General features: G+C 36.1%; 3 protein-coding genes across 3 annotated transcripts in view; 1 reads left to right on the top strand and 2 right to left on the bottom strand.

Moving 5' to 3' along the window:
- Window positions 1-691: 691 nt before the first annotated feature.
- On the bottom strand, window positions 692-6,619 carry LOC131300262 (protein SGT1 homolog). The gene is made up of 10 exons (XM_058325999.1): window positions 6,353-6,619; window positions 4,799-4,868; window positions 4,244-4,368; window positions 3,624-3,771; window positions 3,277-3,373; window positions 3,027-3,092; window positions 2,508-2,646; window positions 1,527-1,606; window positions 1,285-1,389; window positions 692-1,084 (listed from the first exon to the last, which is right to left on the bottom strand). Exons 1-10 carry the CDS (start codon window positions 6,510-6,512, stop codon window positions 977-979), a joined length of 1,098 nt encoding a protein of 365 aa, XP_058181982.1. The 5' UTR covers window positions 6,513-6,619; the 3' UTR covers window positions 692-976.
- Window positions 6,620-7,857: 1,238 nt separating this feature from the next.
- Window positions 7,858-12,255, bottom strand: LOC131300261 (probable NADH dehydrogenase [ubiquinone] 1 alpha subcomplex subunit 5, mitochondrial). The gene is made up of 2 exons (XM_058325998.1): window positions 11,746-12,255; window positions 7,858-8,268 (listed from the first exon to the last, which is right to left on the bottom strand). The coding sequence occupies exons 1-2, from the start codon at window positions 12,239-12,241 to the stop codon at window positions 8,048-8,050; spliced, it is 717 nt and encodes a 238-aa protein (XP_058181981.1). The 5' UTR covers window positions 12,242-12,255; the 3' UTR covers window positions 7,858-8,047.
- A 2,817-nt stretch (window positions 12,256-15,072) lies between these two features.
- LOC131300260 (dnaJ protein ERDJ2A-like) overlaps window positions 15,073-15,563 on the top strand; it is an 8,204-nt gene continuing 7,713 nt past the window's right edge. The window contains exon 1 of the mRNA XM_058325997.1: window positions 15,073-15,211. The gene's annotated coding sequence lies outside the window, so the exon portion shown is untranslated. The remainder of the gene's footprint in view (window positions 15,212-15,563) is intronic.

Below are 15,563 nucleotides of genomic sequence, written 5' to 3'. Positions count from 1 at the left end.
GAGAAATTTTTTTAATTTTCCCTTCTTTTCTCTCACTTTTTTCAAGTTTCAAATAAAGCTCTCCTATTGACAACCACTGCTTAGTGCAGTTGGTCAGTCATTGCCTCTCCTTTGTGGAAGGTCTTGGGTTCGAGCCCCACAGAGGGCAGGCCCTTTAGGGGACCAGGGCTATGGATAGCTTCTGGTCTCCTCGTTCTAACTCTAACACCTAATAATAAATAAAGCTCTCCTATTTGTTTTACATTGAGTGAATGGTAGTCCCACTTTGTCACATAATTCTTCCAAATGATTTTCACTCCTGTTAACCATTCTCATTTTAAGCTCTTTTTTTTGGTGGCAAAAAAAAAACATATTTCACGCTCGTGTGCATAATGTGACTTAGGTCTAACAACAGACTATTTTCAAAAAAAAATTTAACTCGCATTCATGCAATACTATTGCATTTTTTCTTTCGGTTAACATTTCCAAATGGAAAAAATTATATAACCCCTCAATGAAAATTTTTATTCCCCAAGATCTTGGCTTTTTATATAGCTGTATTTTTTTTAGCATCTTTCGATTTTTTTCATATTGAAAGAAAAACCGTGAAATCACACTCGAAGCATATAAAAAAGTACTCCAGAAAAAAAAAAAAAAAAAGAAGCCAAATACAGGAATTGTAGTAAATCGAACCAAAAAGGAGAAAAGGAGAGAAAGAACAAGATCAAACACATTACTAATCAACGGATTAAAAATGGAAAAACAAGAATTGTCCACAGACTCCACAACACACAATATAGGTCTCGTTCCTCAAAAAAGAAAAAGGAAAAATAGAGGTCTCAACAGAACAAACCCTTGATGAATCGAATATATAATCAAAAAATGATAGGCACGCACGCATCCAAGTTTAATAGAGTTCTCCAATGGAGCTTCACAAAAATTATAGGCAAAAAATATCCCACCCCAGTATTACAGTGCATCCAACTGGAGAAAGAGTTCAATATTCCCATTTCTTCACCTCCATGCCTTCCGGAGGGCTTCCTTCCACCTTCTTGGATCCCACTTCTTTCCAGTTTGTGGACAAAACTGTCCCATTCGATTCAACCTGTAGAATAGCCAACCAGATTGTCAAAAATAAATAGAAAGCACCCGGTCTGTGATCATCCAAGACGAAATTTTGTTTCATCTGGTTGCAGTTTATTCGAAATCAATTTTGCAAAACACTTCACGAATCTGCGTTTGAAGATAAAAGCGTATCTATAGTCCCACTACATGATGTTAATGTAAAGTGATTGTAAGTCTTACAAAAGATTTTCTCATGGCTCGTCTAGTGTCCTCGTCAGCATCTTGATATATGCCCCTGAAAAATTTATTCAAAGCTGCATCTCCATCTAACTTTTCTTCTTTCTCCTGTCATGCAAATTACCAGTGAGCATGCCCATAATTTGAAAGTTCTTACTATCGATGGATTTTAACTCTAACAAACTTGAGAAGTGTTGAATTAAGAGCCCCTTAGGACATCCTTCCTCAAAAGTTACCAGGCGTACCTCTTTCTTAACTTGAGCTTCCAGTGAATCCCAATCTACTCTTCCTGGCTTTGAGGAAGGGTAAGAAGGTCTTTTAGCAACTACAAAATGCATAAGAAGCCAATTGAGAAAAGCTAACAAAAAGCACATAAATGAAATAGGCAATTCTGCAGGGGAAGACAGAGCATGAACATGAAATCCCATTATAATTTCAAGAACTCAGAAGGCAAAGATTACAGAACTCTACATATCCAATAACCATCTTCTAGAAAATGCAAGTGGTATCAGCTCCTTAACCGGGACCGAGATTTAGAGTGGAAGAGCTAATGAAGTCAATTAGTCCTAGACTCTATGCTGGGACCTTTTCGAACCTAACCAGATAGGGTCCTAGACTTTTCGACCCCATTCGTTTTGGGATTTTGGATTTGAAAGTAATGAGTGTAAAGAAAAATAGAGTAATAGATTGGAAATAGAGGTAATGATTGGAGAGACATAGAGAGAAAAATGAGAGTAATGATTCAAAGGAAATAGGATAATGATTAGAATCCAAAATCCTTAAACGAACGGGGTCTTCATTTTTTATATTTTTCTGGCCGATTCAGAAATACCTAGCTCAGCCATAACAAAATTAGGAAAACAAAATTTATTGGCATTTCATGATGTCATCATTTAGCAAGAAATCAAGTATACCAATCCCAATAATTTTGTATCTTTAGGCCCTGTTTGGTTACCTGCATTTAAAAAAAGATTGGACTCTAAATACCAAGTGACCACGTATCTTACATTTTTGGTTAAAACTTAGTGGTCAGAGTTACATATCCATCAGGTCCAAAGCCCACAAGATGAGAGATGCAATACCATGCGAGCTTATACATCCTGAGGATTCTTACAGTCATAAACAATGTATGTTGGGCAACACCAGTTGATCAATTAATTATCATCTCCTATTTTGACATCTGGTCCAGTTATAAGATAACCACATTTGCAAATACGCTAAGCTACCTGTGGATACGTTTATCTTCTGTAAAACAGTAATATCCTTGCTGAATTCAAGAGACGTCCAATGTATGGCTTCAGCTTTTGCAAGACGGATTTCAATCTTTGTAGACAAGACTTCATACTTGCACTTTGCAGGTATTATCTGTCCAACGAAACACAAGGCTGTCATCAAGAGTGCAACTTCTGCCAATGCATGGAAATTTATATATATACTTCACTGGAACATTATAGTCAACAAGGGAACTGAGGGGAGAGAGAGAGATAGAGAAAATTTATTGGGGACCGTGCACAAAGAGAGGAGTTGGGTGTTGAGACCCAAAACGAACACAGTCTGAGTTACTTTGGGTTTGACAAGCCACCACACAGATTATAGACTTGCTACACAGACATTTTTTTACCGCGTTCCTCATTTAAGTTTGTAGAAAACACTGTTATCATTGTTACAACAAGCTTTCAAACTTTGTTCAATTGAGCATGGTCCCCACATTGACCAAGGAGTAACAACAAAAAGTTGTGCATTACCTTTCCAAATAACCGAGGTACAAAAGTGTATGCATCTTCACCAGGGACATCAATTGTGACACTTAGCTGAGAAGCACCAAAGAGAAGAACAGTAAAGAGAAAAGGAAGGAAATGTTTGCACAACGTCAGCACATGATTACTCCAATAGTCTAAATAAAAAGACCGTAGAAGAAAACACCTCTGTAGTATTTATGCTTTTTATTAACAGAAAACATATGAAGAAAGGAAATCATCAATTATGTCAACGTACAATTTGTTCACCAAAGTCAACTGAAACACTGCTATGTGGTACACCCTTTGCAAATATAGTAACCACTGCTTCCTCTGGCTTCTGGTAAAATTCATGCCTGCAGAAAGGTTGTTCATTGGATGAACATAATATCTATAATTGCAGTACATAATTGTATCGCAACATATTGTAAAACAATTGAACAGTTAAAAGGAGCTCAAGTGTTGATGTTTTAACGCATCACAAACATTGTGAAAGTATGAAGGCACTCATATCCTAGGAAATTTCAAATAAGCAACAGAGTACCAAGATCTATGGTTAACTACAGAAGTTGCACAAATCAGGTAAACACAATGAGAAGCCATTACCTGTATTTTGGTGGTTTGACAGATGAAACCACTGCCTTAGAATCTTGTGTAGTTTCAACAGTTTTATCCGTTGATTCAGAAGCAGGAGAAATAGCACCATCAGTTGTAGGTTTTTCCAAAGACTGCTTGGGTAGCTCAGCATTTTCCACTGATCATGCATGAAAATCCACCAATGAGACTTAAAAGAAGTTGAAGTAGAAGCAGTAGTAGTTAAATCGTCCTCCCATCTCTTACATATAAGAATATTATGTGTGACCTCCAAAAGAAACTGTCATAACAATACATAGGAAATGCCCGATATTTAGTTATCCTCTTCATGTTTTGATATTATATAGTACCACTGGATTCCAGAGGTTATGATCTACTATAACAGTATGTCGATGTTCAGACATTTGTGTGTGTGTGTGTGTGTGTGTGTGTGTATATATATATATATATATATATATATATATATATATAGAGAGAGAGAGAGAGAGAGATCATAATATTCAATAATTAGAAGACTTTTAAAATTCCCATTTTGCACTTAAAACACACCTTGTACAAGGGTTTAGGAAAAAAGTCTTTGAATAAATGTTCCATTTGACAGCAGCAATGTTTAGGGATAAGCAAAAAAGAACCTGCAAGGTGCTCGTCACATTCTTTTATAAAGTTAGTGAATCTTGCATTTCCTGGAGCTAAAGAAGCACCTACTTCCAGGGCAGCCTTAGCTGTCTGATATTCTTCAAGCTTGATACATGCATTGCTGTACGATGAAACAAGGGATTATGAAAGGAGGAAAATATAGAAACAAACATAGTAAATCAACACTATGTGATCCAAAGTAAATCAATAAGTGATGTACAGAAAAGGTTAGATCTAGTTTACAAGGATAAGCAACTGACAGAAGTGGGTCATAACTCTCAACAAGGCAACGGAATGAACGGTGGCACGTGTAGTATGTCAAATAATCTACTAAAAAACGGAAATCAACAGTTGGGCTGCACAGCGGCATGTGCAGCCAACAAAAGCTTTCACCAGAATCCCACTTTTGGCCTTAGATTCAACCCAACGCATACATAACAGTTCCATAAAATTTTCCCAGGCAAAAGGAATGGCAGTAGAGCACGAAATATATGTGCGGACAGCAGATCCCATCAATATTACGACAAAGTTCAACCTTGCATGTAACTCACCCCTTACGCAAGTATGCTTTGGCCATTGAAGGGTCCAACTCAATTGCTTTGTTGGCATCAGCAACAGCCTCTGCTTATAAAAAATAAAATAAAATAAAAAAGTGGATTAATAACCAGCTTAGAAAATTGTACAAGTATCACTAGCAGATGGTTATAGTACTACTACCAAAAGAAAACAGGCATGAAAGAATTTCGAATATAAGGCAATTGCCCAATGAAAAGTTAACAAAGTGCAACCAAATGCAAAAATGTGAAAAAAATAGGGAGACAAAATCTTAAACCTGCTGAAAAGAAATTCAAATGTTTTCAAATCTGCAGGTTAAAGCCCAAAACCTAAGAAAAATCAAGTAAACACCCACATCATAGTACCAAAATCAGCCCTTGATGTGACCAAAAGGCCAAAACATGTTTAGCAACAAAAAAAGGCCAAAACATAAAATTCAATACAAGACAGCAAACAGGGTTTCATTTTTTCTTTTTGAAGACTAGCTAATGCTATCATTTAGCAATAGTATTGACAAATCGCCATATCTTAGTAATGTTGCTCAATGCAATACTGGAATTTTGTTCGCAAAATATCCAAACTAGAGGGCATTTATAGGGCCCATGCTAGGACACACGCGCGTGTGGAGAGAGAGAGAGAGAGAGAGAGAGAGAGAGAGAGAGAGAGAGAGAGAGAGAGAGGTGGTCTTGCTAAAAGTAGCAATTGAGAAATCATGTGCCAAATTTGGAAAAAGATGCACCGATAGCCGGTTGGTGAACTTATCCAGCCATTGGAGAACTTTTTCTGAGCTTGATGCCAAATTTTAGCAATAGCATGTCATTTAGCTAGCCATATATTTTGTTCATCATACAGATCGAAAACCTCTATCTCTACCCAAAAGCCTTATCCTAATTCACTCGTGGAAACTTTCTTCCCCTACGAGGATATCAAAACCAACGCTTAACCAGACCCCCAAATTGCAAGGAAATCTGGGCAAAGATAAATTAGCAACGTAGAAAAGCTTTCTAGTTTAAGATTTTGCCAAGGACGGCTCTTCACTTTCACCTGGTTTTGTCGGCACCTCGAAAACTCTTCATTTGCAACGGTGAGGTGGAAAAAGGATCCGGCTTCTCTGCAATTGAGCTACAGAGAACCCTTTGCAGTCTCATCTCATCTTTTCATCTCAGCAATCAAATGATTCAAATTTTAAAGAGACTCTTCGCGACAAGAAATTATTCTTCCCAAGAAGAGTCTTTCAACAAAATCTAACCACTAGTACGGCTGAAATTCCACGTACTGCTCTCTGCAGTCCAAACATTGACCGCAGAGATAGAAAAAACATATCAAAAGATTTTTGAGGTAGCCATATCCCATATGAACACTCACAGAAATAAAAGACGCAAAAACTATCAACTCGCGAGATTTCTGTTATTTGGGCCGATGACGAAAGAACAGTTGAGTATGTACCAAGTCAAGCTAAGTACCACGAATTGGCTTGATCAAGTCGAAACTATTGTACTTAACGGACGAAAAAAGTATGATTTATGAACGAAATTTAGAAGAAGAGATACCAGTGAAGTTGTTGAGCTTAAGGTTGGCCTGAGCACGATCGGCGAAGAGCTCGGCGTTCGTAGGTTCCATAGCAATGGCTTGAGAGTAGAGGTCAACGGCCAGTTCGAAGTGGTCGTCGATAAACGCCTCTTTCGCCCTGGTTTCGAGATCGGACGCCATGAGAGAGAGGGAGAAGAAAATTCTTGACTTGCGGCAATAATTGCAGAACGGTAGTGTACTCCGTATAAAGAGCGCGAGAGAGAAGACTAGTAGTAGTAGAGTCTCCTTTGATTAAAAAATAAAAACTCAAACACTTTGCTAAAGTCAATTAAAGGCAATTAAAAAAGAAAAAAGATATTGACAGCTCAAAAATTTATAGAAGCACTTAAAAAAATAAAAAAATTAACTTTAAAATTACACTGATTTTGGAATGTCTCTATTGATTTTTAAAATGTCAATATCATTTTTCTAAAAAAAAATGCCATACAAATTTAACTACAAATTAAAGTTGGGAAATAACACTGCCAAATTACCAATACTCCAATAGAATATAGCTTCTTCTCTTTCTTTTTCTTTTTCTTTTTTTTTTTCCTTTCTAGGACATTTCTAACATAGAGAGAACTTGTTTCTCTTGTCGACCGTTGGATAAGAAGAGAAAGAGGATAGATTCAGAAAGTCGAATTGAGTTGAAACCAAACGTTCGTTGAATTTTAAATTTGAGCATTATCTACAAAAAAATTTGGGTATGAGTTTTACCTAAAGGGGTTTTTTTTTTTTTTTTTGCGTTTATGGGTGTTTTTTGTCTCAAGATCTATTTATGTTTTTTTAGTTAAATATTAGAACTTTATCAATGCAATAATAATTCTGTATTATTTTTATTATAATCTAACATCAGAAAAATGTTATTATAATTATTATTATTTTTGCAATTTCTAGTGTTTGAGCCTACTCCTCTTTGAGGATTTGAAGCCAATGTAGTTATTTTTGGGTCCGTTTGATTATGGTGAAAACCTGGCATGGAATCAAATCAAAGATCTTGCCTTGTTCATTTTGAGATCTCAAAATTTCTGAGCACGGACTCCAATAAATTTTCTCTATCTATCTCTTTCTACTCATTACTTTCAAAAAAAACCCTCAAAACGCAAACCAAACAAGTGGATGGAACAACAATATAGCAAGAACAATTCGTTACTCGAAATACCCACTACCACAAGGGCCACAACAAGGGTCCTGGAATTTGGTTCCAATTGTAACTCAATTACACTTCATCCGATGTTGTCTTACTAGGATATTAAGACATCAAAACCAAAATGACTCCACCAGAATAGAGGTAACTACAAACGCAGTCACAAGGAACACGAGAAGAATATCAGACAGCCCTCAAAATCCTGTGTGCATGACAAAAGATCATTCCTGGGGCGAGGCGAGAAAGCCAGTAATACTCGTTTATTCATTTCCACGAGGAAAAAAAAAAGAAGAAGAAGAAGAAGGAGAAGAAGAGCTGAAAACAGAAAGAAAGGTAGAATTCTCCCCAACACCTGCTCAAGCGAAGATTATTATATTAACCAATGGTTCAAGCTGTGATCCTAACAGCAAACAAATCTTTTTAGAACAAACAAACCCATACATATTTTAGGAACAAGAACTAAGAAAACCAAAGGGTAGCAAGGATACAACTTCCTTCTAAATATCTGGAACGAGTGACAAGCATCCTATTACACCTTTGGTAGCAACCCCCCAGAGGTTATTGCAGGTCCATCCTTTTTTGAGAGTGCAATCATATCCTGCAACATGCCGGTAGTAACAGACTCCAATGTCTTGTAGAATTCCTCAGGGAGAGGACCAGGTCGGTGCAGGGGAATATGTTTTGGAACTGGTGCATCATCCTCGATTACTTCACATTCGTAGTCATCGGGCACACCCCATGGATCCCACTCTGCCATCCAACACAAAGATACATAATGCTAACGCACTTGGAAGAGGAGAGCTTGACAAAATGTTGTCCTGCGTTATACATGTGCACTACTTTTACTTCAGCACTGGCGGACTCTTTCTAGGACCAAAAGCAAAGGTGGTTCCGTAAACCTATATAATCAACTGTACCATAAAACAAACTTCCAGATGCTTAAGCGACCCAAAAGACAGAAGTCACAGAACTAATACCTACTTTCCAAGTATAGGCATAGAATTTTTGTAACCTTGTTAAAATGCTGCAATATTCTTGCAGATCTTACATATATGTTCACATGCTTCAATACATGCTTAGGATATCCGGATAAAGTTGAGCAACGACACCTATTATTTGTTCCCAACACTTCAACTTCCAATAGGAGAAAAGAATCAAGCTCTTGAAGAAGCTTCTGCAAATTTGGAATAGATTAAAACATGATTTGCTGATGACATCTGCTCATTGTAGGGAAAATGCAAAACTAGACGAAACTTCTAAAAGTAGTCTTCTGAATGTTAGACACCAAAACTTCTTGGACAATCCTAACCAAGTGTCCGAAAGTAGTCCGCTGTGCAATCCAATATCAATATACAAAACTCATAATTCTGCAGATGGCTGAACCCAACAGAAATAAGTCCAAGTTCTCACACTTCCAGGTATAGGATGTAAACCCAATCAAAGTATCCACATAATATACATGGTATTCTTATATTATCATACCTAAATATTTCCATCTTCCACAACATGCAGTTGCAATCATAGATATCTAGAATTTTTCAGAGTACTTTGTCACTTATGCTGTATCGATTAATGTGAAGTAGTTGACTTAAGAGGAATCAAAAGATGAGTTACATGCATGTGATGCGGTCTTCCTTACTGGGATGTGTCCATTTTCAAGAGAATTTGAAACTGAGGTTTAGAATTATATGAATTAGTGTTAATTGTATGAGTTGTTCGAGATCAAGCGCATGCAATTTTGTATTTGACGGGTAACTGCATCCTATCTCAAACCAGAACAATATTGATTGGGGATTCTAGCTGATATCAAAAGATTATAGCTGATAGCAACATAGATGTTGCTATAAATAAGAGACTCGAGTTCAAGTCCACTTCACTTACCAACCAAAACTACGCTCACATGATGCATCATCCCAACACAAAATGTGTTCCTAATGACAGAAATTAACCCCTGGATGAACAGAAATTCTCCCACCCTTCTACTAAACCAGGGGTTTGGAATAAAGCCGTCAAATGCAAGCTTGCCAGTATTCCCACACTAATGATCACTCCCATATCAAGTAGACAGCACTTCTATAAACTGTAACTCTTCGTTGCCAGGAAAACTAGCACAAAGGCAAAACTACAAACTCAACCTTTCTATTTCAACTGCTATACAATCCAATCTTAACCCCAATTTTGGTTCCCCAAAAACATGAAAGAGGTCATTTTAGAACTATAGGTACTTGATTGAAAATTTTAGACAGCTTAAAATTCCAAGACCGACTTCTTAAGAACATTTGAAGGCTGCTAACCACGGCTCAGTAGGCAGCAGTTGAAGTCTGAACAGTGCCATAAAGCTTCGAATTTCAAATACACGTCTCATGTTTCTATGCACTTGCACATTTCTGAACACTTGCACTTTCACACCTGTATCGAAGTTATTCATGGGACATTGTTCAATGGTTTAAGCATTTCTCAAGATTGTGCATCTCTTTTAGAACATAGTTACATTATCCATTATGGGATAGAACATACAGGTAACTAATCTAGAACTGGGTCATGCAAATTCTGCTCTGTTTGACAGTAACAGTAATACTTCAAATTACTTAATGACAGATTCGCAATACAAGCAATTTAATTAATGACTAAACATAACTAGCTGAAATTAACTTGCACCTCCAATACAAGCAATTTTTATTTTTATAAATAAATACTCAAGATTGGTCTTATTTTAAAGCAGGGCGGTTCCAGGGACCTTTAAAAAGACCTCTAAAAAAACCCCTTCAAGTTCACGATCGAATTTTGATGATCCGAGCCGCTCAATATAATCAAAACGTGATTTTAAGGGTACCCGCGAGAAATAAGTAAAAAAAATGACCGGGAAGGGCTTCATCCGAACAGTTTTTTATTGAACTTTATTGAACGGTTCAACAAAAAACTGCTCAAATAAAGCCCTTCCCATTATTTTTTTTGCCAATTTCTCGCGAGCACCCTTAAAATCACGTTCGGATCATGAAAATTTGATAGGGAATTAGGAGATTAAGATTTTGAGGATTTTTTAAGAGGTTTTTTTAAGGGTCTCCGGAGCCACCCCGATTTTAAAGATAATGTAATTATCTTTTAATTAGTACCAATTTTACAAAAGATAAATCTACCAAAACTAGTTTGATGATTAAAATGAGCTATGAAAAAGATGAAGAGTGAAATGGAGGAGATCCTCCATAAATTTTTGGTACTCCAAATAAAGAGGATGAAAATCAATCCTCCAAAATGGAGGTAAGAATAGAGGATGGGTTGGAATGCATAATTCCTCCAAAATGGAGGAATTGAGGAGATTTGGAGTTATGGAGTATGGGTTGGAGATGCTTTTATTCATCTATTTTCTTTTCACCACCATAACGGCTTACCAAAAAAGCAAGGAAACAACTTTTTTGGTCTGAACAGTTTTGAGACTCAGTCGGCCCCCTTTTTTTCCAAACTGGTAAAACTACCCTTCACTACCTAAATAAACTGCCTAGAAAAACGGAGGGGGGGGTTGGGGAATCTTAAGTGCCCATCACCCATCGTTTCTATTTTCACATCCAAGATTTCATCACAGAATAATCTCAATTTCAATATTTTTCAATTTCAATCTTTTGCATAACACACATTGCTCGTGTGTGCCCGGGCATCTAATGAGAGAGAGAGAGAGTGTGTGTGTGTGTGTGTGTTTAGTGTTATCATTTTCGTTTAATTAAAGATAAAAACAAAAACATAATTAGCTAACAAACTGGTAAAACTACCCTTCACTACCTAAATAAACTGCCTAGAAAAAGGGGGGGGGGGGGGGGGGGGGGGGTTTGTGAAGGGGGGGAGGAATCTTAAGTGCCCATCACCCATCGTTTCTATTTTCACATCCAAGATTTCATCACAGAATAATCTCAATTTCAAGATTTTTCAATTTCAATCTTTTGCATAACACACATTGCTCGTGTGTGCCCGGGCATCTACTGAGAGAGAGAGAGTGTGTGTGTCCAGTGTTATCATTTTCGTTTAATTAAAGATAAAAACAAAAACATAATTAGCTAAAATTAACTTGCACCACCTAGCCCTAATACTCGAGTCTACTTCCTATTGTTTTCGGCTTTCCTACATTGTCCCAGAAATCGCAATTGGCCCCAAATTATTCAACACAAAGACAGAGAAAATACATAAAACTAGGGGGAGAGAGAGAGAGAGAGAGAGAGAGCATTGGAATGTACAAACCGATCATCTTGGCGATGAGCTGGAGCTCGTCCTGAGCCTCTTCGATGAGCTCTTCAACCTGGCCGCAACCAAGGCGCTTCTCGATCGTCTCCCAATCCTGTTCCTCCTGGCAGACCTTGAGGCGGTGGCGCGTGAAGCTCTCGACGGCCTTCCGGTACCCTTCGTCCTCCGGCACCGTCTGGATCTCCTTTAGGGTTTTCCCGTACAGACTTATCAGTACTTCCCTCGCGTTCGGCACCACTTCTAGCCCCACGATCCCCGTCGTCTCCTTCACCTTGACCATCAACGGCCTCGCTACCATCCGTACAAACATCTTCTCTCCCTCTCTCTCGCACTCGAGTCTCGACTCCGGTGTCTCTACGTCGGTTCTACGGTAACATTTCTGCTGCATCTGATCTGAGTGGATCGTCAATGAAATTAGACTGGGCCGACCAATTGTTGGCCCGTTTTGGAGTTTGGACTTTGGACCGTCAATCCTTGGATCAACTTGGTCCATTAATATTCGGTCCCAATTCGACTTGCACATGCATTTATGTGTTCGGCCTCTGGTAAGGAGTGGGCACATTTAGGGGGTGTTAGAGCCTCTGCAATGATAATAATCAAAATTAATAATCAAAATGTGTCACGTCAACATTTAATTATCCATTTAGTCTATAATTAAATTTAACAACTCCTACTTCCACATTGGTTATTTTTACATCCCTAACCAAAAAAGCCCCTACAATACATCATGCACATTTGTTTGATCGAAAATGAGTTCCAATCACGCACCCGACCACACCAAATTATTCGTCTCGATTCCAATATGAGGAGTTTTTGAGTTATTGAATTTTGATTATTAGTAAAAGTTGTTAAGTTTGGTTATGGAATTGGTGGAATTTGGTTATTTGCTAAGAGCATCTGCAATGTAATAATCAAAAGTGAATAATCAAAACTTATCACGTCAGCTTTTGATTATTCATTTAGAGGGTTGCTAAAGTTAGCAATGTGAAGTCTCACATTGTTTACTTTTGATTATTCAAATACCCAAGTTTGATTATTGGTTAGGAGGCTGCTAACTTTAATTATTACAATATGAACATTTTTTTAAGCACACATTGCTAATTTTAGTAATCTTTTGATTTTGATTATTACATTGTGGATGCTCTAAAAGACTTGTAACTTTGCTTATTAGAGTATCCATATTACTATAATAAAAAGCAAAAGGTTTTTAAAGTTAACAATGTTGGTGCAAAATATGGCTCATAATACTAAAATCAAACTTAACAATCTCCTTAGAAATAATCAAATTATGGGCTTTGAATAACCAAAATTAGCAATTTTTTGACAATAACCAAATTTAATAGACTCTACATATTTTCAATCAAATACACCAATCATTATACAAAAATATTATATTTCTCTTCCCTTTTCCTTGCTCTCTTTCTTTTCGAACAATATTTTCGAAAAAATTATTTTACTAAAAAGTTTTTTTTAGAAAACAGTTATTTAAAACACAACTCTTTTTTTCAAAAACTATTTTCTATTTATAGTAAATAGTTTTAATTAGTTTTCAAACTATTTCCCACTGTTCACAGTTTTTTATTTTTTGTAGTTCTAAAAAATGATATGACAAGTTTTGGCTATCCAATTTTGATTATGTCATTGTGGATATCTACATTGTTAATCTTAACAATCTCTTAAATGAATAATCAAAAGATGATGTGGAAACATTTGATTATCAATTTTTGATTATAGTATTGTGGATACCCTTACAGTGTGGGGTATTTTTTTAACATTATTGTTAAATTTGCTTATCTACACCCATTTGCTTATTATAATGGTTATGCTCTTTTAAGGAACTCAATTAAAGTCATCAAAGTTCCGTATGAACTGGAAAAATTTATAATTATTTCATATTTGAAACTTAAGGAGGGAGTAAGCCCATAAGTCACACGACTTAACCACAAATGGCAACCCCTTAGATTCAAGAGAATTCACAAATACATAGGCATATGATCTTTTGTAGCTAGCTTGAGGGGACTATTTAGAGATCTTAAAAAGCTCATAAGATAAGCTGAATTAAGGGGTAATTCTTTGTATAATTCGAATTTCTTATAACAAAAATTCATCTATACATAGATATATTGGAGTTTGTGATTTAAAGTTGTTCGGCTAAATAAACTAAGTGGTTTTTTTTTGTCTTTATTCAAAAAAAAATCGCATTTGTTAGTTTTCGTCATTTTTTGGAAATTATTGTTTCGTTATGACAAGAGGAACCAAAAAAGAAAAAATTACGATCGAAACCTAATTTTTTTGAATAAAGACAAAAATAAGCCAATAAGTCAATTTTTTCGTCTTTATTCAAATAAAATTGGATTTCGATTGTAATTTTTTACTTTTTAGATTCCTCTTGTCATGAAGACGCAAAAAATTGATTAAAAAAAGCTAACAAATGAAAAAAAAATTGAATAAGAACAAAAAAACAAGCCAAGTGGCTTATTAGCCGAACACCCAAATTAGCTAGTAAGATAAGACTTTCTTCAATACCTTCTAGATTGTTGTAAAATAACATATTATGAATTTACGAATAATAACCACATATGATGAGCACAAAATGTGTAAAATATTGTGCTAATAACTTTTCCCATGAATTTCTTACTATGTTTTTTATTTTATTTTATTTTTGACATGGGACTTATTAACTATGTTTCTGTTTTTTGATCCGATACTATGTTTCTTTTGAAACAGGCAATGTGACCAAGCCTCCGCCGCCGGAGTTTATTGGACAACCATATCCTTTTGTTGCTGAGGTAAGCTCCCGTTTGGCTAAATAAGTTAAGTGGTTTATTTTTTTATTTTTATTTAAATTTTTTTAGTATTTATTAGTTTTTCGTCAATTTTTTTAAGATAATTGCATCTAAAAAGTAAAAAATTAAAATCAAAATCAATTTTTTTAAATAAAAACAAAAAAATTGACAAAAAAATTAATAAATACTAAAAAAATTTAAATAAAAAAAAAAGTCACTTCTTTTATTTAGCCGAGCCGAACTGGCCTAACTTTCTTTTACACAGGGTTAAAACAGGAAAACGGAATTTAGGCCCCGTTCCAGAACACCTTCTTAAAAAATAAGTATTTATTTCATATTTTCAAACTTAAAAATAATGTAAATGAAAAATAATTTTTCAATTTTTTTTGCACCGTATTAAAGATCTCAATGAAATCTATCAAATAAGATCCATATTGATAGAAAAATTATTTGTGTAAGTACATAATTTTTGAGTTCGAAATTGCCTTCTTAAAAAATAATAAGTACTTATTCAACCTTTCCGAACGGAGCCTTAGACACGCGCCCAGTTTACGTTTCTGTCTCTCTGGATCTGAAGCTCGAGCTGCTCGACAGCCGAGGGAGAAAGCACCTCTCTCTAGTCCCCTCTCGTGACTTCTCTGGAAGCCTTCGCTCGATCATCCTTCTTCCGTTTATCGGTAATCAGATTCACGTATACACGAACTTGTTTGTTTTTAGCAAAGTTCGGATTTTTAGATTCGGTTGAAGGCACAATTCAGTTGAGTTTTACGTGAATTGGAATTGGTTTTGGTTTTCCCCTTTGAATATCGGTATTGATTTGGGTGTTTCATGTTACAAGATCGTTATCTCGATGGGTCCTACACTGGGTTTATTAGTGTAAGCAAATATTGGATGTCCAAATTCGTTTGTAAATCAGCTTATTCTCTGACGATTGAGATGGGTTTTGGGGTTTCTCCTTCAGTATATGATTTGATTTTGGAGGTTTTTTCGCGGTTCGAGATTGTTATGTTGACGGGTTTTACCGTGGGT

This window comes from Rhododendron vialii, chromosome 9a (genome assembly GCF_030253575.1).
Source record: "Rhododendron vialii isolate Sample 1 chromosome 9a, ASM3025357v1".
Taxonomy (NCBI): domain Eukaryota; kingdom Viridiplantae; phylum Streptophyta; class Magnoliopsida; order Ericales; family Ericaceae; genus Rhododendron; species Rhododendron vialii.
Note: the sequence above shows the minus strand (reverse complement) of the source record. Positions and strands in the feature narration are given on the sequence as shown.

What these genes read in the sequence shown, in the direction of transcription:
- LOC131300262 (XM_058325999.1), bottom strand. Translation starts at nt 6,512, where the DNA reads ATGGCGTCCGATCTCGAAACCAGGGCGAAAGAGGCGTTTATCGACGAC. An exon ending in GAAGATAAACGTATCCACAG is followed by an intron (nt 1,607 to 2,507) that starts GTAGCTTAGCGT and finishes TGCATTTTGTAG; the next exon opens with TTGCTAAAAGACCTTCTTAC. An exon ending in AAGCTCAAGTTAAGAAAGAG is followed by an intron (nt 1,390 to 1,526) that starts GTACGCCTGGTA and finishes TTTGCATGACAG; the next exon opens with GAGAAAGAAGAAAAGTTAGA.
- LOC131300261 (XM_058325998.1), bottom strand. Translation starts at nt 12,241, where the DNA reads ATGGACCAAGTTGATCCAAGGATTGACGGTCCAAAGTCCAAACTCCAA. An exon ending in GCTCATCGCCAAGATGATCG is followed by an intron (nt 8,269 to 11,745) that starts GTTTGTACATTC and finishes GTTGGATGGCAG; the next exon opens with AGTGGGATCCATGGGGTGTG.